At 38.1% G+C, this 24,271-nt stretch overlaps 1 protein-coding gene across 1 annotated transcript in view; it reads left to right on the top strand.

Annotated features, from left to right (window-relative positions):
- LOC150083053 (uncharacterized) overlaps nucleotides 1-24,271 on the top strand; it is a 261,326-nt gene that overhangs the window by 140,087 nt on the left and 96,968 nt on the right. Inside the window, exons 11-12 of the mRNA XM_090378376.1 lie at nucleotides 3,573-3,639; nucleotides 8,193-8,276. Of these exons, the coding sequence (XP_090234502.1) occupies nucleotides 3,573-3,639; nucleotides 8,193-8,276 (151 nt within the window). The remainder of the gene's footprint in view (nucleotides 1-3,572; nucleotides 3,640-8,192; nucleotides 8,277-24,271) is intronic.

Below are 24,271 nucleotides of genomic sequence, written 5' to 3'. Positions count from 1 at the left end.
GCTAAAATTGAGAGCATGTCGAAGTGGAAAGAATTTGAAGGAATCAAAATCGAAAGTAAAAAAAAATTACCTCATGACAAGTTATTAAATAAATTTTTTTTTATCCTTAAAGGATAAGTTATTAATGCAACAGGGTGATTTTAAATGTAATAAAGAAAATAACAATACAATTGAAAGAAATTTTAAACATATACTACCCGAAATTGTGGAATGTGAAAGAACTTTCTTCTCAGTGGCAAGATGGTGAAAACCGAATAAGAAATTTAAGTTTTCTGATAAAATATGAAATAAAAATTAATGAAATTTTAGATTTTGTCGAAGACAGTTTATCTTTAAAATCGAATGAAATTCCCTTTTCAATTAAGAAAGCCAGAAAATATCTTTGAAACCATTGCGATTAGCAGTTTTGAAGCTGAGTGAGCTTTCAGTGTAATGAATAATATTATGACAATTAAACACGTTGCAAATTATGATGACCATACATCTAAATGGAAAACCATAGCTTCAATTTGATCCAGATCATTACGTCAAATCCTTCCTCTGTAATCATCACTCAGCTATTGAGCAAGGATTGACAGCAAATATTAATAAAGAAGTAAACTGTATATATCTTCAAAAAGGCCTCTAAGGTTGGGAGAATGATTCACATCACAAATTTAAACAAGTACACCAACCATTTAACTGAAATAGTTTAATACTGAAAAATAAACGATACGGTACTGTAAAATAATATTTACAAAAGTTGACTTATGAAATAAAATATGATACAGGTTAAAAGCAATAAAACAATGATTGAAAATAATATTTACAAAGACTGACTTATAAAATATTTTAAAATGCAATAAAATTAATACAGATTAATACAGATAATTAAAAGCAATAAAACAATGATTGTAGCTTTCGGGGGCATCCACCTCCTTTCTCAACAACAATGATGTTTAGGCAACACATCCTTAAGTAACAGGTTCACGGCACTACATGGCTGACCAGGCGCATGCTCAATATTTCTTTCATGTGAACCAGAACCGGAAGTGGCTCGGGAGCGTGGAAACACAAAGCGCTTGTCTCTTGCAAGGACCACAGCCTCCATAAGGGGTTGGAGCCAAACACCCCTGTCCCTATTCATACTACTATTTTCAGACGAGCCAATCCACAAACTCTCCAGCCACTTGCGGTCCCAGAACCTATGCACCTGGTCAAGGATGACAGCATTCACTGGGGAGACCTGGTGTTGTTTTTCCAAATAATGTTCAGCAATGGCGGACTTATTAAACTCTGCGGTCTGTATGGCTCGCATGTGTTCCCCCAGACGGTCTTATAGCCGTCTTGTCATCCGCACATCCTTGAATGGTGCTTTAATCCTGAATCCATGCGGAATAAGTCCAAGTTCCCTGCAACAATATCCGAATCTTAAGTGCTGCTGCCGCTTAATCTCTCCTATGCTGTGCTTTTGAAACTGCCAGATGTGTTGCAAAACTGCATGGCCATAAACACTGACAATATCATCGCCATAAACACAGATATTCTGCATGGATTCAGGATTAAAGCACCATTCAAGGATGTGTGAATGACGAGGATTATTGCGTGGTACCAGAAGAAGGTTTTGAACACTTGGATACAAAAATTATACGACAACTTGAGATGCAATAGGAGATTGATTGGTGTATCTTTAGGTAACATTAGTAGTAGATTATCCCTTTGCATTTAGTATGTGTTAGGAGGTTAGTTCAAGATAAGATTGGTAGGATTGCACATTTATATAAGCTGAGGCATATTAGCAAATTCAATACATTATTAGAAGAACAGGCAACTATGCATAGGGTTAATAATTCTAATTTTATTCAGAATTTAAGTGGCAAACCACTAACTAAAGAGCAAGAGGGGGTATTGGCTTTAGGACCTAAGTTCGCCTCGCTACCCCTAAACCTCCAATCACTGAGACAACTATGGGTATCGAGAGCACAATTAATAAATTGCCAGAGCCTATTGCTAATCGTATCCAGGTAAAGGCCGCTACCATAATGTATTAACTCATGTATTAATGATCTTGGTAAAACACCTCCCGCCATTCCTAACTCACTCACTCCATTTAATGCCTCCTGTGGTCTTCCGCCAAAAGGATGTCAGAAGGATTTTGATGAATCTTGATGCTAAGAAAGCTCCAGGTCCCGATGGTATTTCTCCACTTGTTCTCTATCCAGTTATATTAAAGGAGGCAGTAAAGGAAGTAAGCAAACCCTTAGCCATAATTTTGAGAGCTTCGTTGGACTCAGGGGAGGTAGTTGAATGTTGGAACAAGCTTCCATCTGTTTTAGTGGAGGTCAACAACTTAAATAAGTTCAAGGCTGAACTAGACAAACTTTTGGAGTGAATGGATTGGTGAAACGGGAAAGCTTTTTTTTTTTTTTTTTTCCTTTGGCTTTTGCTATATAAGCACTTGCTTTCTTGCATCATATTCCTCTTCTAATGCTAATGCTAAATAAATCAAGGAAGGACTGGATGTGTGAAGTGGGATTCTTTTTTTTTTTTTTGGCTGATGCTATATAAGCTTGCTTTCTTGCATCGCCATTGCTAATACTAACACCAATGCAATACCAGGCACCTCCGTAGCCAGGTGGGTAGGAGCAGTAGTGCGTAGCACACGCTTCTTGATTAGACCGGGGTTTGAGCCCGTGACCACCAAATATGGAGGATGTGGAAAGGGCTAGGAATGACCACCGCATATCCCTGGAGCAATATGGCCTTAGTTGCTAATGCTCCTAAAAACCAAATAACAAAACAAAAAAATACAATACCACATTCTGAAATTTGAGAATTAATCCAGTCTGATTACTTATTTCTGATATTTTCATTACTATAGCATGTACATATTTGCATTGACTTATTACTTCTTAAACGCAAATTGGAGGCCATTCCTTCATACCAAAACATCTGAATTGGATAGTGTTTTTATTTTCTAGTTCACCAGTAATCTTTATAAACATGATGACAAACAATTAGTATACTGAAAAAGTTCTTAATTTCCTAGTTGCACTATATTCAAATTATTTTATCACTTCAAAACCCTTTTGGAGCCAGAAGGGTTTAAAATCAAGAGGATTCTACCTTGTGACCCTCCATTATGCTTTGGTATTTGATAGAGATGATCAGAAGATCTAAATATATCAAGCCAGATGATCATTTCGAGGATTTCTACTTTTTCTCAGTGGTAATTCAGTGCCTACTGAGTAATGTTCTAAATTATATAAGTTCACTCTATACAACTTTTCTAAGTAATTCACTTATAGATAGTTTCCTTGCTTAAAGATTTTTCTTTTCAGATCTTAAATGTATTCTCATTTTGGGAGGTAAATTGTTACTGGGTTGGTAGGTGCTGCAGTGATGGTTTCCTATCAGAAGGCAAAAATCCTTGAGTAAAATTAGGAAATTATAACAATAGTCTTAATATTTGAAAGAACAGGCCAATTAATTTTCAGTGTGACCAATTTTTTTAACCCAATAGGTCCAAACATAAAAATTTGTAAGTATTTATTATCTTAATGAGATAATAAATTAACTTATTGGTATTATAGGACGCAACTGGTGAAACAGATGTCTGGGATGAAGATGTTAAATTTTATAAGATTTATGATGAAAAAGGTAAGATTTTAGACCTCTAATTCTTACTAGCATGGATGTAAACTTTTTAATTTTGTCAGCAATGTAATACACACATTGTCATTATCAAGTTAATGTATGATCATAGATGAAGCCTAGTTATATATATAATGACAATCATGAGTTTTCATGGTTGTTTTGGTTTGTCATTTAATTATAGGTGATGCTCAGTGATGATTTATTAACATTATTTTAGTTTTTGTGTCCGAGACAGTAAATTTGCACAGAGGATACCAATTTGAAAGCTGATTCATTTCTTTAAACTCACAGCAAACGTTTGTCACAAGGTGGTTGTTGTTGTTGTTATTTGGTTTTTAGGAGCATTAGTAACTAAGGCCATATTGCTCCAGGGATATGAGGTGGTCATTCCCTGACCTTTCCGCATCCTCTGTATTTGGTGGTCATGGGCTCAAACCCCGGTCTAAACAAAAAGCGTGTGCTATGCACTGCTGCTCCTGCCTACCTGGCTACGGAAGCGCCTTGTCACGAGGGCACATTAAGTTATCTGCATATATAACCATGGATTATTATCAGTATCCCTGTTACAACTAACCATTCAGGGACATATTCCATAATAATGACACTGGAAAAGCTTCCTGTAGATACCTTCTGGTAGCTAGCTTTCCTCCCCAGTCTGTGGTGTATGGTGGTCTTAATTTACACCGTTGTAGTGTTTAAAAATTTGTAGTCTTCAATGCAGTTAAGTTTCCTGAGGCTAATAAGAATACTCTTCCACCACAGTAGATCAAATGTTTCTGTTCCTTGGGCAGTCAGGACAGGAAGGATGCTTTTGTTTAAGATGCACAGAATCTAAAACAGTATGCCCAATTGACTTGGATTGCCAGTGTAATGTTCAGTCAGTATGATGTTATATAAACATCTCGAAAACAAAAATAAGAGTAGGCATATGTTATATGATAGAGATGAGTATAATGAACAAATTTACAAAGTGAGTGTGCTAATAAATCAGAATGTCCTATCATAGGCTATTTAACTTTCTCGGTATCAGTTGGAACGTGTGGATTGCTGACTCACTCAATAGACAAAATTTCTGAATTGACTGCTTTGTATACCACTTTACCATATTAGAAAGGGAACAAGAGAAAACAGAAAGAGTCATCAGATGAGAGCAACAATGCTTTCTTCTGGTAACTACTTAAATTAAGAATTTCAGGCTGAGAAGCCAGTTTTTGGGATCATAATGCATTGTATTTAAAGATATAACTATGATCAAGGGTAAAAGAAAGGAATTTTGCTTTTACAAAGTGGGTATAACAGGCTTAGACTTTTAAACCCTTTTCAGTAGGACCCACTGCTGCTAACAGATGTAAATGCCAAATGGGAAGTGTTCAGGGAAGTTATCATAAAAGCCACTAAATTTTTAATATTCATGGGATGATTATAAATTATCAGAGTGCGCAGAAGCCAGCTTCCAGTAATAAACTAGTCTACAAACAAGTTAATAAAAGGGAGGGGGTTATTTATGACTTTATTTAATGTTTGTAACTCCAATTGGTAACTCCTTTCTTCAATACAGCCATTCCCCGACTTACATAAGGGTTGCATTCTGCGGAACTCGATGTAAGTCTGAATTTTACATAAGTCAGAATTTCCCTAAATGCTTATGCAGCACTTGCAAATTTGATTGAAGCAAAAAAGAAATGTTCGACAAACATGTAAATAGAATTATTTATTCAATTTTTTTTATCTCGTGCAAAAATTACAAAAGTGTAACAAGATTACAAAAATTTCAAAAAGAGAGAGGAGACAGGCATAACGTCAGCAAGTTTTACCTTTCCAGCATCATTGCCAGAATTAACTCTCCAGCTGATAAGCACGCGGCTGTGGAAGTTGAGGGCTGCGGAGATTTAGAAAGGGTTTTTTTCCAATACATCACAAAATTTCTCTGCAACTGCAGAATTGGCACTGGCGACTTAACTGCATACTTTAATGTTTTGGAAACCAGAGCGATGCTTGAATCTATTAAACCACCTGTTGTTTTCCACGAACTTGGCTTGGAGATCGCCATACTTATCTTTAATATCTTTATAAATACTTCTTGCCTTTTTTGAATGGCCATTGGACTCAGGGACACTTGCTTCTGAATCTGATTTTCCATCCATATTATTAATAGCTTTTCCATCTTCAATATAACATCTGAACACTATTTTGTAATCACTGTTGATCTTAAATGCGTTAATCCTTAAACATGTTATTTTATACACACACTGTACCTTAAAATAGTATTACTGTTGAAGCAGCGAGACCTAATTCAGTGCAATTAGATGACAAACTGTCCTGCTTCATAATTCTTAATTAATCATCTTCATTTCTAAATCAATTTTGTTTCGTTTCCTAGCACTACCAGCACTTGCACTTTCCTTTGGTCCCTTTCTCTTCACCATCTTAATAAGTAAATAGGAATGAAGAGAAGATTCTGAAAATTTATTTAGTATTCCTGAAAGGGAATACTATTTCAAATAGTATGAAAGAGAATTCATTTCACAAAGAGAATAGTATGAAAGAGAATTCATTTCAAAATAGAATGAAAGGGAATTCATTTCACCATAACGTAAAAACCCACAGAATTCCAGTTATTGGTATTATTGCAAATGCAATAAGATCAAGTTTACTACCCGTTTATAATAGATTGCACTAACAGAAAAGCCCAACTGGAAAGTGCAAATTGTTTTGTGGTAGTGACCGCCAGATATGTGTCTATGTCTCCAATAGAAAAAATCACAAAGGTGTTCAAAATTGATTCTTATAATGGAACATATGATAACGATGAAAGTGTAGTGCAATTTCCATTATAAAAATGACTTTTTAGAGAGATAAATAGCTTAGTTATATAGCGAAAATTTCAACTTCCAAGGTCTTGGAATGAATTACCAAAAAAAAACCTATGTTATTGGGGTTCACATTACAATAGTTTCATGATACCTCCATTTATTCCTACGGAATGCAAAATACGTTTCCACAATTTTTTTAAGTTTGCACCAGCCAGCAAAAACTTACATAAAGTCGAATTTCCGTAAGTTGAGTATTACGTAAGCTGGGAGAAGTGGCTGTATTAAGAAAGTTAGGTTTAGGAGTGTTTAGTTTAAAAGGAATAAAGTCATAAAGGTCAAAATTATTTTATTGAAGAAATTTTTTTACCTGATTTGTTTATTATAAAACTGTCTTGTGTGTTTCATTTTAAAGTGACTTTATTAACTGTCAAACATTTATATGTATTAATATGAAATGTTTTTATTTTTTGAACTGATAATTTTGGTTTCGCTTTATATTGTTCATTATCCCACCCAAACGGTGTACAATAAAAGAGGAAAAAAGAAGGGGAGTTGACCATGGGGTCAAGGCTCATAAAAATCTGTTCCTCTGGTCTCTGAAATCAAGATATGACTGAAAAATATCACCAGCAAATTTTTTCTGTGTCGAATTAAAATCAACTTGTAATGCCGTATTTTAAATTAGCAATACTGTTTTCGTTAAGTAATCTCCTGTTTTATAAACCCTGTGGTCCTCAAAGTTGTAAATCCGAACCATTTTCCTATCTATAAAGTGATATAATGGGAGGATGGATCTCAAATTTTTTTTTTTCAGTACAGTGTAATACAATGATTATTTAATGCATACATTGTGCTTTATGTAAACCATAGAATATGCATATTGCAGTAAAAACAAAGTGCATCGTATTATGCAGTGATAGACAAAGTGATACAATTGTTGATAAACTTAAATTTCAAAATATTGCATTGATCTGGCTCAGAAAGTTTGTACCATATCTTGAAGTTTGTACCATATTTATTTATTTATTCATTTATTATTTGTTTATTTTAAAAATATTTTGGAAAATTTTCTGGTGGTAATAATAGTGTAATGTATCTTTTCAATAGATATCAGGAAAAGAATTTTTTTAAGCATATTACATTAATAATAAGATAAAAGAAAATATCATCATAGTAATTACCTAATGTAAATAAAAAATATTGTATTCTTATGTGTATGTTGTATGTTTTTTGTGAAACCCCAAACACGAATGGATTAGAACCTATAGTACTCCTACCATCTATGAGTTAACAGTGCGTGAGTATTTATTTTAAATGCTCATGCACTGAAAAAAACTATATATATATATATATATACACTTTAAATTCACAATATTATTCTTGTAGGTTACATGCAATTTTTGAAACAAAAGAGCTTGTGGTTCGCTTTGAATTTTTCAATTCAAATTTGGGGTTTCAAAAATCCTTGTTCATAAGATTGAAAGTTTGTAAAACAATTACTGTAGTATGATTTAGCCACAAAATGAGAACACTAGATTTTTCAAACTTAATTTGAGACAAAATTTAAATACTACACAGTATTATAGAACTAAATTGAAAATGTGCTTAGTTTAGTAAAAGTCCCATACAGGTTAATTCCACAATAGCATACAAAAAATGAAATTTAGTTTTAAGATATAAAATTCACCACCAAGTTTTAAGTAAATAAATAGTTTGTATTATTTAAACATTTGCCTTCCTTAGATAACTGTGTGGCATATTTTTATCTTGATCCCTACTGTAAACCTGATGAGAAACTGTATGGTGCATGGATGAATTCCTGTAGAAGTAAGTCCATTTATAATAGTTAAAAATATCATGTGTATATATTTTTTTAAAAAAATCATTCAAAAGGATGTATTTAAAATTTTTTTTACTTAAATTCAACAAAGGAAAGCTGAAGTTTTAATGCACACGCACACTGTATATATATAATTAGTCTATCAAAAATAATAAATCTGTTACCCTGTGTAACCAAAAAAAAAAAAAAAGTTTTTATTTAATTTTATGTTTTCGTATTTTGTGTGCCAAACCTGATGGTGTCATTGGATTTTCTCTAGTGTTAATATTTTGGTAGCAGTTCATTTTTCAATGTAACTTCTCTGAACTTCAATACACTTGTTCCATTTTGTTGGCAATGAGGAAATACCAGACAAATAAAATTCTTTGTCCTATCCATCAAGAAACGCAGAAACAGCAGACTTCAGTTCATTATCACCGAAACACAAAACAGTCATTGGAGTCCAGATCTGGTCTGTAAGGTGGATTAGTAAGTTCTGTAAATCAGTCTCTCAAAGCAGCAACAACAATGTGTGTGTGACCACTAGTGTGTTTTCCTGTTTTTCCATGGGATTTTTCCTTTACGACATCCCTTAGGTTGTACAACAGGGATGCGTGTGACTCCCCAGTGACTGTCTGCTTGTGTTCCAAGTAGTGAATGTATAAAATTCCCTCAGCATCCCAAAAAATGGTGGCCATAATCTTGCCAGCTGAAGGTTGTGTCTGAAATTTTTTTGGTGGTGTGTGAACCCCGGTGCTTCCATTGCATTCATTCTTGTTTGTCTCAGGATCCCAGTGATGAACCCAAGTTTCATCTCCCATAACAATTCTCGGCATGAAAATTTCAGGATCCTTTTCATAAAGTTCAAATTCTACTTACAACACCTTACTCTGAATTAGCATTAGTAGAGGCATGTAATACAAGAAAGCAAGCTTATGCAGCATCAGCCAAAAAAAAAAAAAAAAAACACTTCCCATTTCACCCATCCATTTTCTCCAAAAGTTTGTCCATTTCTTCCTTGAATTTATTTAAGCCATCAACTTCTACAACTGTCTTTCCTCAATTTAAATTTATCCCTCTTCAGGTGGCCCCGAGTGCCAAGCGAGTGATCATAGCGATATTTCCAAAGTGATTTGAAAGCGTTTTTTTCTCTAAGCGACAGATTGTAGAGATTGTTAAAACCCTCTTTATTTATAAAATTATTTAATTTTGGCTTTTTCTAAATAAAGAACTAAGCTTCATATCAAGGAAGGAAAGACCCTTTCTTTTATATTTATATATATATATAACCAATTTCTCTAACAGACTAACCACTAATCTCTTATCGCTTGGTCACTGGTGGCACCGCTCCTGCCTCCACGTGGCGGGGCTGGTAGTCTGAGTATTAATCCAATACTCAGGGCGAAAAGGAGCAAACATGGATCCATTAATATCACCGACTGTAGAGCCTACGTGCTCGCATGAACTTGAGTCATCTCAAGCAAAAAGAATCAAAAAAGATGATTCTTCACATGACCTACCTGCTTTTTTAATTGTACACTCGTTATCAACGAAACCTCTTAGTAGCTTATCGCCATTTCTTGTGCAGAAAAGCATAGAGGCTGTAGCAGGTACTCCCATAATTGTCAAACGCCTTCGCTCAGGAGACCTTCTTATAGAGACTTCCAATCCCAGTCATTCTAGACAACTCCTGAAGCAAACGACCTTCGGAGGCCTTCCCATTTCAGTTACCCCGCACAGAACTTTAAACACTTCAAAGGGAGTCATCTCGGAATGGGACCTCCTTAATGTTTCTGAGGAAGAAATTGCCGAAGAACTTAAAGCACAACGTGTTGTCGGTGCTAAGAGAATTATGACCAAACAAGATGGTGTCCTTACACCCACAAGAAATGTTATCCTTACCTTCAGCAGTCCGAATCTCCCAGAATCAGTAAAAGCTGGCGATCTTTCCTGTAAGATACGACCTTATATACCAAATCCACTTAGATGCTTTAAATGCCAGAAGTATGGTCATTCTCAAACAGCATGCCAAGGTAACACAATCTGTCTCCTGTGTGGCTCATCAGACCATTCCCAAACTGAATGTACAGCAGCAACACCAAAGTGTCCCAATTGCCAGGGTACTCACCCCGCATATTCTAGAACTTGCGAATTATGGAAAATGGGAAAGAAAATAATGAAGTACAAGGTAGAGAAAAATGTATCTTACCAAGAGGCACGTAAACAGATATTAAATGTGATGCCTGCCAAAACATATTCCAATGCAGTCAAAAACACTAAAGAATTTTCTACACAGACTTATATTATTATTCCTCCTAAATTATCTCTTATTCAATGGGCTAGATCCATCCTTGCAGATGATGAGACACTGACAGCAACAAAGACAAAGAGTCCATCAAATGTTACTAATACAAAGCCATCCAAGCCACAACAAGACGTTCCCAACTCAGGCACATTATTGAAGGAGAAAAATTCTCATCGTGCACAAAATAAACCAACTGAACGAACTATGGAAATCGATGAGAAGTTAAATAATGAAGATCCTGTTCTCATGCTTCATGCTGATGATGAGATGGATATTACTCAACCAGTCTTTTCAAAACGAGAGAAATATAAACAGGATCGAGGGAAAAACAAACGATCAGACCAATCCACCTAACCTAAACCCAAGTAATGCAGAAAATTATTCAATGGAATTGTAGAGGACTAAGAAGCAATCTTGACGAATTAAAATACTTAATGCACCAGCATGATCCTGCATGTATTTGTCTACAGGAAACTTATTTATCACCAAATTATACCCCATACTTCTCACGGTATACGCTATATAGACGTGACAGATGTTCTGAGTCTCCAGCAAGGGGAGGAGTAGCAATATTAGTTCGTAGTAACGTACCATCGAAACCCGTTCAGCTTTTCACTAATCTAGAAGCAATAGCCGTTCGTATTGTTCTTGGAATTAATCTCACTCTTATCTCCATTTATATTCCACAAAACGTTTCATGTTCCATTGCAGAACTTGACAACTTAATTAATCAACTGCCCCAACCTGTGTGCTTTCTAGGTGATCTAAATGCTCATCATCCTTTGTGGGGTTCTCCGATCATAGATCGTAGAGGGAGGATGATCGAAACTGTACGTGATAACCATCACTTAACACTACTGAATACCGGTGTGCATACTTATATCCACTTGCCTACGGGTTCTAGCTCTGCTTGATCTTTCCATATGTTCCTCGTCCATTTATCCTAGCTTTGATTGGACAGTATTGACTGACCTTCACAACAGTGATCACTTTCCTATAATTTGCAAAATACAGACGGATACAAACTATACATCTAACCAAAGAATTACGTGGAATTTTCACCGAGCTAACTGGGAGAAGTTTTTGAAAACAGTGCAATTTGATAACCATCTGATTCTTACTGCACCTATTAATAATGCCACTAGACATATAGTAGAAGAACTACTTGGAGCTGCTGTCAGCGCAATACCAAAAGTTAACCTTACAAAACAAAGGTATAATAGTTGGTGGACAAGGGATTGCTATCTTGCCAAAAGGAAACAAAACAAAGCTTGGAACAATTTTCGCCGAGATGCTACAATGGAGAACCTCATAAACTATAAACGGCTAAAAGCTGAAGCACGCCGCATTTGTAGAAAAGCTAAACAGGATGCGTGGATTCGATTCAGTTCTAGCATCTGCAGAAACACAGACCCCAGAATAATTTGGAGAAAGATCCGCATTCTCAGTGGAAAGTGTCAATAAACCAAAGCCCCAATCCTGTCCTGGAAAGGAATAGATATTTCTTCTCCAAGTGATATTTCAGAGGCTTTAGCAGAAACATTTGCAGTCACTTCATCATCTCAATCTTATGAAGACTCATTTAGACTCAAAAAAATGTCCGTGGAAAAATATAAAATTAACTTTGTAACAAAACAATCTTATTCTTATAACCTTCCATTCACTATGAATGAACTCAACCAAGCCCTCCAGAATTCTAGAAATTTCTGCTGGACCAGATGGCATTTTCTGCATAATGCTTCGCCACCTAAACTCAAACTCAAAATCTATACTACTGAAATTTTACAATAGAATCTTTGAGGAGAATGTTTACCCTGATACATGGCATCAGTCAGTTGTGGTAGCCATATCGAAACCCGGTAAAGATGCTTCCTCCCCCAATAGTTATCGTCCTATATCTTTGACCAGCTGTTTAGGAAAGATAATAGAAAAGATGGTTCACAAGAGACTTGTCTGGATTGTTGAAGATCAAGATGCTATATCATGCCATCAATTTGGTTTCCGCCATAACGAAGTACAACCGATGTCCACATCAAGGTTGAAGCTCACATTCGAAATGCTTTTCTTAAAAAACAGCACATGGTAATGATAATGATAACTTTCGATATTACCAAAGCATTTGATACAACCTGGAGATATGGAATCCTCCAAGACTTATACAAACTTGGACTGTGAGGTAACCTGCCAAGATTCATTGAGAATTTTCTTCACCTCAGGACCTTTCAAGTAAGATTCCAGAATGAGCTGTCCAAAATTCACACACAAGAAGAAGGAGTACCTCAGGGATCGATTTTAAGTGCCACACTCTTTGCATTACGTACCCGTAGCATTATAAGAGACATCCCAGCCATAGTAGAAGTTTATATGTATGCAGACGATCTTGCTATTTCCTGTCAATCATCCAACATGGCTACCATTGAAAGACAATTACAGATAGCAATAAAGAAAATTGAAACTTGGACAGAAAGCAACGGCTATCAATTAACCGAGGGGAAAACAGCAGCAATACACTTCTGTAAATTACGATCGCTTCAACCGGAACCTGTATTAAAACTGAAAGGCAGAGAAATACCAATGACAGATTCCATAAGATTATTGGGTCTGAACTTAGACACCAAATTAAATTTTCGTAAACATGTAACCTATCTACGAACTACGTGCCTCCAGAAACTAAACATCCTTCGTGCAGTATCCTCAACATCTTGGGGTGCTGACAGACAGTCATTGCTGAATTTATATTGTTCTCTAATCCGGTCACGATTAGACTATGGAGCTTTAGTATATGCATCAGCATATACATACCCTGGTCCTGTTCCACCTATCCCATTTTGGGATAGGTGGAACAGGACCAGGGTATGTCTGCCAGGGGCAAAGGTTGATGACGTTGTAGAGCAAATATCATCTTTTAAGGGCACAAAAAGTGATATAGTTGTACACGTTGGCACTAATAATATTAAGAGTAGGAGACCGGCAGAATTACTTAACAAGTACAGGTCACTGTTGAACAAAAGCCAAGAATTAGGGTTGAATTTGAAAGTGTCTGCAATTCTGCCCAGACACGATAGGAAGGAGTATATGATGAGAGCCTTGTCGATGAATTCGGCCCTGGAAAGATTGTGCAAGGCTCAAGGGGTAGAATTTTTTTCAGCCTGGACTGTACTTGTTAACAGGAGAGATTGCTTCTACAGGGATGGAATACACTTAAATAGAAAGGGTGCAAGAATATTTGCTGATGCTATCGAGGCAGTGTTAGGTGGGTCGGAAAACTGCTAGCTTGGGGGGAGACAAAGACCAATAGATTGACAGTAGCCACTGGCAGAGGTGAAAGAGATTCTTGCACTGCTTCTATTAGAATGAGCAGAAGCCTGAAAAACAAGATGCATGATATTTCAGAGACTGCTGGGAGCCATTGCGGTACAAGTAAACACATGGGTTGTGTTAGGGTAGCTAAGAATAGAAACAGGTGCAGGTATACTTGCGTGTACACCGATGCTAGGAGTTTAGTAAATAAATTTGATGAATATGAGGTATTGCTCAAAACATCGAAGGCAGATATTCTTGGGATATCAGAGACGTGGTGTCACACAGATATAAGGGATGCAGAACTGCAATTTGGGGAGTACAACGTCTACAGAAAGGATAGACAGGATAGGAAGGGAGGAGGGGTTATGATATTAGTTAAGAAACACATATAAACCAAGGAAGTGAAGCCAGTCGACATCGCTGGACAGTGCAGTGTTGAGTCACTTTGGTGTGACATAAACATTGGGAGTTCAAAATTGAGAGTAGGAGTGTGCTATAGGCCTAATGACTCTGATGAGTATAATAAGGAACTGTACAGGGAAATAGAGTGGGCCAGTAAATCAGAGTGTCTTATAATGTGAGATTTTAATTTCCCAGATATTGACTGGAATTTGGGGGCTGGTTACTCACATACTAGCAGGGCTTTTGTGGATTTATTGGATGATTGTTTTCTACATCAGCATGTTCGGGAGGCAACTAGAGGGAGTAATACTCTTGATTTGATTATCAGCAGTGATTCTTCATGCATTAAGAATCTGCAGATAAATGAACCACTAGGTGGCAGTGATCACAGTGTGCTGAAGTGGGATTTACTCAAAGAGGTAACTACCATTAGGGGTAAAGGGAAGGGTTATTGCTTCCGTAAAGGCGACTACGATGGACTGAGACAGTATTTAAATTCTATACAGTGGGACCAACTGATGATGTTACCAACAGCAAATTCAAAATCGGAAGCATTCAAAGAACTTATCTTGGAAGCTACTAGGCTTTACATACCAACTAAGAAATATCGTTCAAGGTTTAGGCCAAAATGGATGTCAGATGAACTAATGAGGCATATGGCAGAGAAGAAAAATGCATGGGATACATACAAATTAACACATGACACAGAAGCCTATGATAGATACAAGTTGATATGCAACCAAGTTACAAAGGAGGTTAGGCAGGCGAAGGCAGATTACGAGAAATCCTTGGCAAGGGATGCAAAGAAAAACAGCAAAGAGTTCTTTACTTATGTAAACTCTAGAAGGAAGGGGATGAATCAGATTGGTCCACTTGATATTGATGGGTCAAGTGTTGATGATCCTGCTCAGGTAGCTAACAAACTAAATGAATATTTTGCATCGACATTCACACATGAGGAGTTATTCAGCGAGGGGAATGCCAGAGGTGTATTCAACTCTAGCAGTAAGCTACAGAATCTTGAAATAACTGGGAGTAAAGTGGAGGAGAAACTGTTGAAGATAAACACAAGAAAGGCACCTGGGGTGGATGGGATCTATCCAGTTATATTAACGGAGGCAGCAAAGGAAGTAAGCAAACCCTTAGCCATAATTATGAGAGCTTCCTTGGACTCAGGGGAGGTACCCATAGACTGGAAATGTGCAAATGTGACCCCAATTCACAAAGGAGGATCAAAGGCTGACACAAGTAATTATAGACCTGTGAGCTTAACTTCTGTTCCAGGAAAATTAATGGAGGCACTGGTTAAAGAAGCACTGCAGGATCATTTAGACAAGACTTCAGTTATAGCTAAGACACAGCATGGTTTTGTTAAGGGGAAGTCTTGCCTGACCAACTTGATTGGATACTGTGATGCAGTCACAAAAGAACTGGATGCAGGGAATAACTTTGAATTATAGACCTGTGAGCTTAACTTCTGTTCCAGGAAAATTAATGGAGGCACTGGTTAAAGAAGCACTGCAGGATCATTTAGACAAGACTTCAGTTATAGCTAAGACACAGCATGGTTTTGTTAAGGGGAAGTCTTGCCTGACCAACTTGATTGGATACTGTGATGCAGTCACAAAAGAACTGGATGCAGGGAATAACTTTGATATTATATACTTGGATCTTAGAAAGGCTTTTGATACTGTTGCACATGGAAGACTGCTACACAAATTGGAGCAGTGTGACATTGGAGGCAAATTGCTGCTATGGATAAAGGGGTGGTTGAGGGGGAGAAGACAGAGAGTGGTAATCAATGGACACTGCTCATCTTGGACTGATGTTATTAGTGGAGTCCCTCAGGGCTCAGTGTTGGGTCCATTATTGTTTTCTGTATTTATAAATGATATTGATGATGGTATATCGGGCTTAATGTCCAAGTTTGCAGACGATACAAAGGTTGGCAGGGTTGCCAAGGACACTACTGACACTATGCTGCTGCAACAGGATCTGGAAAGGTTGAGCAGATGGGCTGAGAGGTGGAAAATGAAGTTTAACATTGACAAATGTAAAGTACTACACATGGGAAACAGCAACCCCAGAGCAACGTATCAACTCTGTGGTACTACACTGACAGTGGTAGAGAATGAAAGGGACTTGGGGGTGGTTGTGCAGGCAGATATGAAGTTCTCTGAGCAGTGCAGACGGGCTGCAAGTGTAGCTCATGGAGTATTGTCAATGATATACAGGAATTTTTCCAGCAGGGATAAGGAGGTGATTATTCCATTGTATAAGGCGATGGTCAGGCCACACCTAGAGTACTGTATACAGGTCTGGAGGCCTCATTTCAAGAAGGATGTAGAGCTGCTGGAACGAGTACAGAGAAGGGCAACAAGATTAGTGAATGGAACAAAGGGGTGCTCTTACGAAGAAAGGCTTAAGTTTTGCAAATTACAGTGTCTGGAGACTAGGCACCAGCGAGGTGATTTGATAGAGGTGTATAAAGCCTTGAATGGTTTAAGCATGCTCAATGCTGATGGGATTCTTCCTCTAGCTCAGAAAAATCACCTGAGAGGGCATAAATTCAAATTGAGGAAAGACAGATGTAGGATAGACGTGCAGAAATTTGCCTTTAGCCAGCGGGTGGTTGGTTGGTGGAACAGACTTCCATCCCTTGTGGTGGAGGTTGATAGCCTAAATAAGTTTAAGGCTCAGTTGGACAGGTATTTTGAACGAACAGAGGGGTGAAGTGGAAGTGGGTTTTTTTTTTTTTTTTTTTTTGGCTGATGCTGCATAAGCTTGCTTTCTTGCATCAAATGCCTCTACTAATGCTAATGCTAATGTATGCAGACGATCTTGCTATTTCCTGTCAATCATCCAACATGGCTACCATTGAAAGACAATTACAGATAGCAATAAAGAAAATTGAAACTTGGACAGAAAGCAACGGCTATCAATTAACCGAGGGGAAAACAGCAGCAATACACTTCTGTAAATTACGATCGCTTCATCCGGAACCTGTATTAAAACTGAAAGGCAGAGAAATACCGATGACAGATTCCATAAGATTATTGGGTCTGAACTTAGACACCAAATTAAATTTCCGTAAACACGTAACCTATCTACGAACTACGTGCCTCCAGAAACTAAACATCCTTCGTGCAGTATCCTCAACATCTTGGGGTGCTGACAGACAGTCATTGCTGAATTTATATCGTTCTCTAATCCGGTCACGATTAGACTATGGAGCTTTAGTATATGCATCAGCTAAAATCAGCATCTTACGGTCTCTGAACACCATTCAACACAGTGCCCTTCGATCAGCACTAGGCGCCTACAGATCCTCGCCAGTACAAAGTTTGTATATAGACACGATCCTCCCCTTTATCTTAGAAGACAACGATTACTCTGCCAATACGCTGCCAAAATAAGAAGCTTTCCAACTCACCCCTGTTGGGTATACCTCAACCAACCTTTATGGCCAACACTTTATGAATCCAAGCCTAATGAATCCAGACCTGCTGGGATTCGTCTTCAAGAAGTAATAAAAAAGTGGAAACTCGATCTCAACAAAATTGCGGAAAGTGCAAATATGCCTTTACCCCCACGGAATAGACATCATATAAACATTGATCTTTACTTCGCTCAGTGGCCAAAAAATACAATTCCACTATGTAATATCCGACAGTTGCATGCCAACTATACTTCACAACACACTGGGAAACTCGTAATCTATACGGATGGATCTAAGACCCAGTCACATGTAGGTGCAGCAGCTGTGTTCCCTTCTCACGTAATTTCAAAATCTCTTCCAGTTGAGTGCAGCATTCTATCTGCAGAATTGTATGCTATACAGCTTGCATTAAGTGAAATATGTCAACAGTCGTCCCTCTCTGTCTTAATATACTTGGACTCACTCAATGCTATTTCAGCTATACAGGGTAAACGACATTCTCGTCATCCTCTTCTACAAGAAATCGACTTTCTAATCAACCGCTGTCAAAAGAAACACTCTGAAATAACTCTTTGCTGGATCCCAGGACACTGCGGAATAGAAGGCAATGAAAAAGCAGACATTGCAGCTAAGTCAGCATCAGAGCTACCAAACAGAAGAAGGATAGTTCCACACACTGATTTTAGTCCAATCATTATTAGAGAAAGTGAAAATGAATGGGCCCAAATAGGGAAAAATCAAGTCAACAATAAATTACAGGAAATAAAACCTAATCCAAAAATATGGAACTCCAGCATCAGAAAGAATCGCAGAGAAGAAGTAATACTTGCCAGACTGAGAATTGGCCATACTCATCATACTCATTTTCATCTATTGACAAACAAAAATCCCCCACTCTGTTTTCAATGCCAAGTTCAACTTTCAGTAAAACACATTCTTTTGGTATGCCCTAGATTCAGGAATTCCAGATTCCTTTGTTTTCAGAGTTTATGCAATAACCAGAATCAAGTTACCCTTCAACAGATCTTAGACAACTCTGCGAATATAGAAGAATTATTTAATTTTATTCGGCAAATCAGATTTGATAAACAAATCTGAAAAGAATGTTTGATTTACATTAAAAACTTGGAAAGACACATCTTGGCCATTGATGCCCTTGTGTCTTAAAACCCTTAAACAACAACAACAACCCTCTTCAGGATCATAATCTGAGCAAGAGGAAGAACCCCATCAGCATTGAGCTTGCTCAACCATTCAGGGCCTTATACAGCTCACAGGTGCGTAGTCTCCAGATGCTGCAATTTGAAGAACTTAAGCCTTTTTTGTTAAGAGCATCCCTTTGTTCCCCTTACCAATCTTGTTCCCCTAATCTGTACTCATTCTAGCAACTATACGTTCTTCCTAAAATGAGGCCTCCAGACCTGTATGCAGTACCAAACATGTGGTCTGGCCATTGCCTTATACAAAGGGATAATCATCTCCTTATCCCTTCTAGCAAAATTCCTGTATATCATTGACATGACCAGCTGTGGCAGCTTGCCTGCACTGCTCAGAAAACTTCACAACTACTGCACTACCCTGAATGCAGTATTACACAGTTCTTACGATTCTCTGGGGTTGCTGCTACCCATATGTGGTACATTGCATTTGTCAATGTTAAACTTCAGTTGCCACTTCTCAGCCCATCTGCCCCCACTTTTCTAGATCCTGTTGCATTAGCATATTGTAACAGGATCTAGAAACAACCATCTGCAAATTTGGACATTAAGCTTAATATATCTTCATCACTATCATTGATAAATATAGAAAACAACAACAAAATATCATTAGCCCATGAAGAGCAGTGTTGATTACCACTGTCTGTCTTCTCCCACCCAACCATCCCTCTGTCCATTGTAGCAACTTGCGTTAATGCCACACTGTTCCAATTTGTACAGTAGTCTTCCATGTGCAGCAGTATCAAAAGATTTCCTTAAATCCAAATGTATGACATCAAAATTATTTTTTTCATCCAGTTCCTTTGTGACCACATCATAGTATCCAGTCAAATTGGTCAGACAAGACTTCCCCTTAACAAACCCATGCTGTATTTGAATTATTCGTGATCCTGCAATGCTTCCTTAACCAGTGTCACCATTGTTTTCCCCAGAACAGAAGTTAAACTAACAAGTCTGTAATTATTTGTGTCACCCTTTGATCCCTCCTTTGTGAATTGGGGCTACATTTGCACTTCACCAGTTCAGAGGGAATTCTCCTGAGTCCAAGGATGCTCTTATAATTATGACTAAGAGTTTGCTTACTTCCCTTGATGCCTACTTTAATATAACTAGATAGATCCCATCCACCTGAGGTACCTTTCGTATGTTTAACTTCAAAAATTTTTCCTCCACTTTGCTCTCCCTTATTACAAAATCATTTAGCTCCCTGTTAAAGTTTAATATGCTTTTGTCCTCCACTTCCCTACAGAACTCCTCATGTGTGAATGTAGATGCAAAATACTCATTCAGTTTATCAGCTGTCTGAGCAAGATCATCAACAATTGAACCATCGATATCAAGCAGACCAATCTGATTCATCCCCTTCTTTCTAGAGTTTATATAAGTAAAGAAGTCTCTGCTGTTTTTCTTTGCATCCTTTGCTAAAGATTTCTAGTAATCTGCCTTTGCTTGCCTAATCTCCTTTGTGACACGATTACAGACTAGCTTATATCTACCCCAGGTTTCTGTTGTTCCTGATAAATTATATGCATCCCATGCATTTTTCTTCTCTGCCATGAGTTTCATTAGTTCATCTCATATGCATAGTTGCCAGAAATCTGGGGACCCACCTTTCACTGACCTTAGTCATTCCCAAATGTTCATGGAGGATGGTTATAACTGTTACCTCAGATATGCCACATTCCTAGAGATTTGGGACACCTTTAAACATCTGTCATTCAGCACAAGGATTTCCACAGCTTGGCACATTTGTGGAGTGGTCACTATCACAGGCCTTCATGGACATGGATCTCTATCCCAATTGAATTGTTTTGACCAGAATTTCACCTGCACCTTCACGACGGTGGGACTGTTAGTAATCCTGGGTATAACCTCCATGCACAAGTACATGGTGGGTGACCACCCAGGTGTGAACCAACGTAAGAAGGGGTCGAGGTGTGGCGCCCACACCACATGGAGGAACGCCAACCCTCTATGTTACCAGGCAGTACTAGGTGGTAGATGACTCTCATCAACCGGTGAAATACCACCACTTTGCTTATTGGAGGCTTGAAGTGGTGGAACCCATGTTTAGTCTCTAGAGCTAAGTTCCGGTCAACCCTTCCCTATCTCTTCCATCATGCAGTATGATTGATGACTTTTGAGGTTATGATGAATGTCGTGGCAAGATCCAATATTCCTTACATTTCAAGGGTACAGCTTTAAAACGGTGTTCGCAGGCCGGCCGCTAGTTAGTACACCGGACGAACCTATTGGTAACTCTCTAGGAGGCTTCTGGATCAGCTGGTGTATAATCTTGCTACCTCTACTCTGCCAGATAGTGACTGGAGGGAGTCCGAGTAGTGTGTATGCAGGGAGCATTGTTGAGGCCACGTTATGTCAAGGATCTGGGTATATTCTTACCACATGTACGCCATATCCAAAAATTTCATTACTTCATACAGCATGTCCCATCCACTTTTTCTTACCATTGAATACACCATGAATTGTCAAACTAATAGAACAAGCTTATCTGCGAAAAGATCTAAACCTCCCAAGCACTTCCTAATTCATTTCACAAATATACGTGGTCTCAATTCTAATCTCAACGATGTCCATTTCCACTTTCAGTCTGCCAAATCACATGTACTTTTTCTGACAGAATCTCAGTTATCGGTTGATTCAACTACTGCTCATCTCATATGCCCAAATTATTCGCTGTATGATTCCTTTCGCCTCAAAGGTGGTACTTGTGCATACGTCCGTTCTGATATTCCCTGTCAGAGACTTGGCAATTTGGAATCTCCTCTCTTTGATCTTCTTTGGCTTAAAATCGCTCTACCTCATTGTGTCAAATTCATCTGTTGTCTCAACCGTTCTCCCAGCTCCACTAATCACGTGGAGCTCTTTGACTTCCTCTCTTTGCAACTTGACTTTCTTCAGTCCAACTTTCCTAACTGTGAGGTAATTTTCCTTGGTGATTTTAATGTTCACAACTCCAGCTGGCTTCCATTTTCTAGTCACACTGACCCACCGGGTCGAGATGCTGAGACTTTTGCAATTACTAATGACCTACAAGAATACCGGACAATCCTAATCATACAGCCAATACGCTTGATCTTTTTCTCACAAACAACCCTTATAAGTACACGGTCGAAGTGAGAGCTCCTTTAGGCACATCAGATCACAACTTGATGATTGTCTCTTCTCCAATGGAGCCTTTATCTCATGGCTATTCCCAACTTCGTGTTGTTTGGCATTACAAGAATGCAAAATGGGATGACCTGCGAGACTTCTTTTCTTCTTTTCCTTGGTCGGATTACTGTTTCAAAACTTCTGATGTCAACGTTTGCTCAGATCGTGTCAGTGAAATTATTCTTGCAGGAATGGAATCCTTTATCCCACACTCCACTTTAAAATCTCGTCCATTATCTAATCCTTGGTTTTCCAATAAATGTGCCAAGGCTGTTCAAGAGATGAATGTTGCATATTGTAATTGGCTTGTTTCTAATTCTTCAGTTTCATTTTCTGCCTACACCAAAGCTCGCAACAATTGTAAAGCAGTTATTAATCAGTCCAAACTAGAGTTTTAACAGGCTAAGAGTAGAAAACTTGCTTCTTGCCCTAATGGTAGCCGAGCATTCTGGTCTCTTGCCAAAGCTATTGGCTGCATCTTTTGCCCATCTCTGCTCCCACATCTGTCCAAACCAGATGGTTCTGTTGTCACTTCAGCCAAGGATAAAGCTGACCTGCTAGCATCCCATTTTTCTTCCAGCTCATATATTAATGATCTTGTAAAGTAAAACACCTCCCACCATTCCCAACACACTCCATTCAATGCCTCCTGTGGTCTTCAGTCAAAAGGATATCAGAAGGATTTTGATGAATCTTGATGCTAAGAAAGGTCCAGGTCCTGATGGTATTTCTCCACTTGTTCTCAAAACCTGTGCTCCTGAACTTACTCCTATTCTTTGCCGCCTTTTTTCACTTTCTTATTCCAAAGGTGTGTTTCCTTCTGCTTGGAAATTTGCTAATATCCAGCCAGTACCTAAAAAGGATGACAAATCCCTCCCATCCAATTATCGTCCCATTGCAATTACTTCTACTCTTTCTAAAGTAATGGAGAAATCAATTAACCGCCAACTCTTAAAGTACCTAGAAATCTTCCGTCTGATCAACGAACGCCAGTATGGATTCCGTCAGTGTCGATCCACTGGTGATATTCTGGCTTATGTTATCCATTTATGGACTAATTCGATGGAAAAGTTCGGTGAAACTCAAGTAGTTGCTCTTGACATCTCAAAGGCTTTTGATCGTGTTTGGCATAAAGGTCTTCTAAACAAGCTTCCAGCTTATAACTTCTCCACTAATGCCGGTGTCCCCCAAGGTTCAGTTCTTTCCCCCACTTTTTTCCTCTTGTATGTTAATGACCTTCTTCCATTGACTGGAAATCCTATCCATAATTTTGTCGATGATAGCACATTGCATCCCACTTTCCATTTTGAGAAACCTTGTCCTGCTCAATCAGCTTAAACTTCTCGAAAATCTGCTACCAATTCCTTAAATGCCTATCTTCAGGTAATTCTCCAGTGGGGCAAAGACAGCTTAGTTGATTTCAATCCTTCTAAAACTCAGTCTTGTCTTATATCTCGCAAAAAGGATTCTTCTGCTCCTATGCTTATCTTTAGTGACACTCTGATTTCTAGGCAAAATGATATATCTCTTTTGGGGATTACTCTGACTTCTAATCTCTCTTGGCACAAGCACATTACAAATATTGCTTCCTCTGCATATAAAAAACTTGGTTTTCTCTTTCGCTCTCGGCGTTACTTTTCTTCCAAACAGTTGCTCACTCTGTATAAATCGCAAATCCGCCCTCCATGGAATGTTGTTCCCACATCTGTGGTGGTGCCCCCAAAACCTCTCTCAGGCTTCTTGATTTCGTTCAGAAGAGGGCTGTTAGGTTAATTAATGATTCATCTCTATCAGAGTCTCTCCACTCGCTATCTCTACTGTTTCTGCTGCATGCCTCTTCTACAGATATTTCCATGGGTGCTGTTCTTCTGAATTGGCTTCTATAATTCCCGCTCTCTCTTTCAAAACAGTCCGAACACGTGCCGCCACCAGCCAACATCCATTTACTGTCCAACTTCAAACCCACAGAACGAACTTTTCATCTTCCTCGTTTATTCATTCAACTGCTGTTTTCTGGAACAACCTTCCTTCATATGTATTTCCAGAAAATTACAGTCTACAGAAGTTCAAGTCCAATGTCAGCAAATATCTTCTTTTGTCTTTTCAACCTCCAACCCAAGCACCATACTAAGTACTATAGGTTCTAATACCTCTCGTGTTTGG

Source organism: Mastigoproctus giganteus, chromosome 7, assembly GCF_048544385.1.
Source record: "Mastigoproctus giganteus isolate SK-2022 chromosome 7, ASM4854438v1, whole genome shotgun sequence".
NCBI lineage: Eukaryota > Metazoa > Arthropoda > Arachnida > Uropygi > Thelyphonidae > Mastigoproctus > Mastigoproctus giganteus.
Note: the sequence above shows the minus strand (reverse complement) of the source record. Positions and strands in the feature narration are given on the sequence as shown.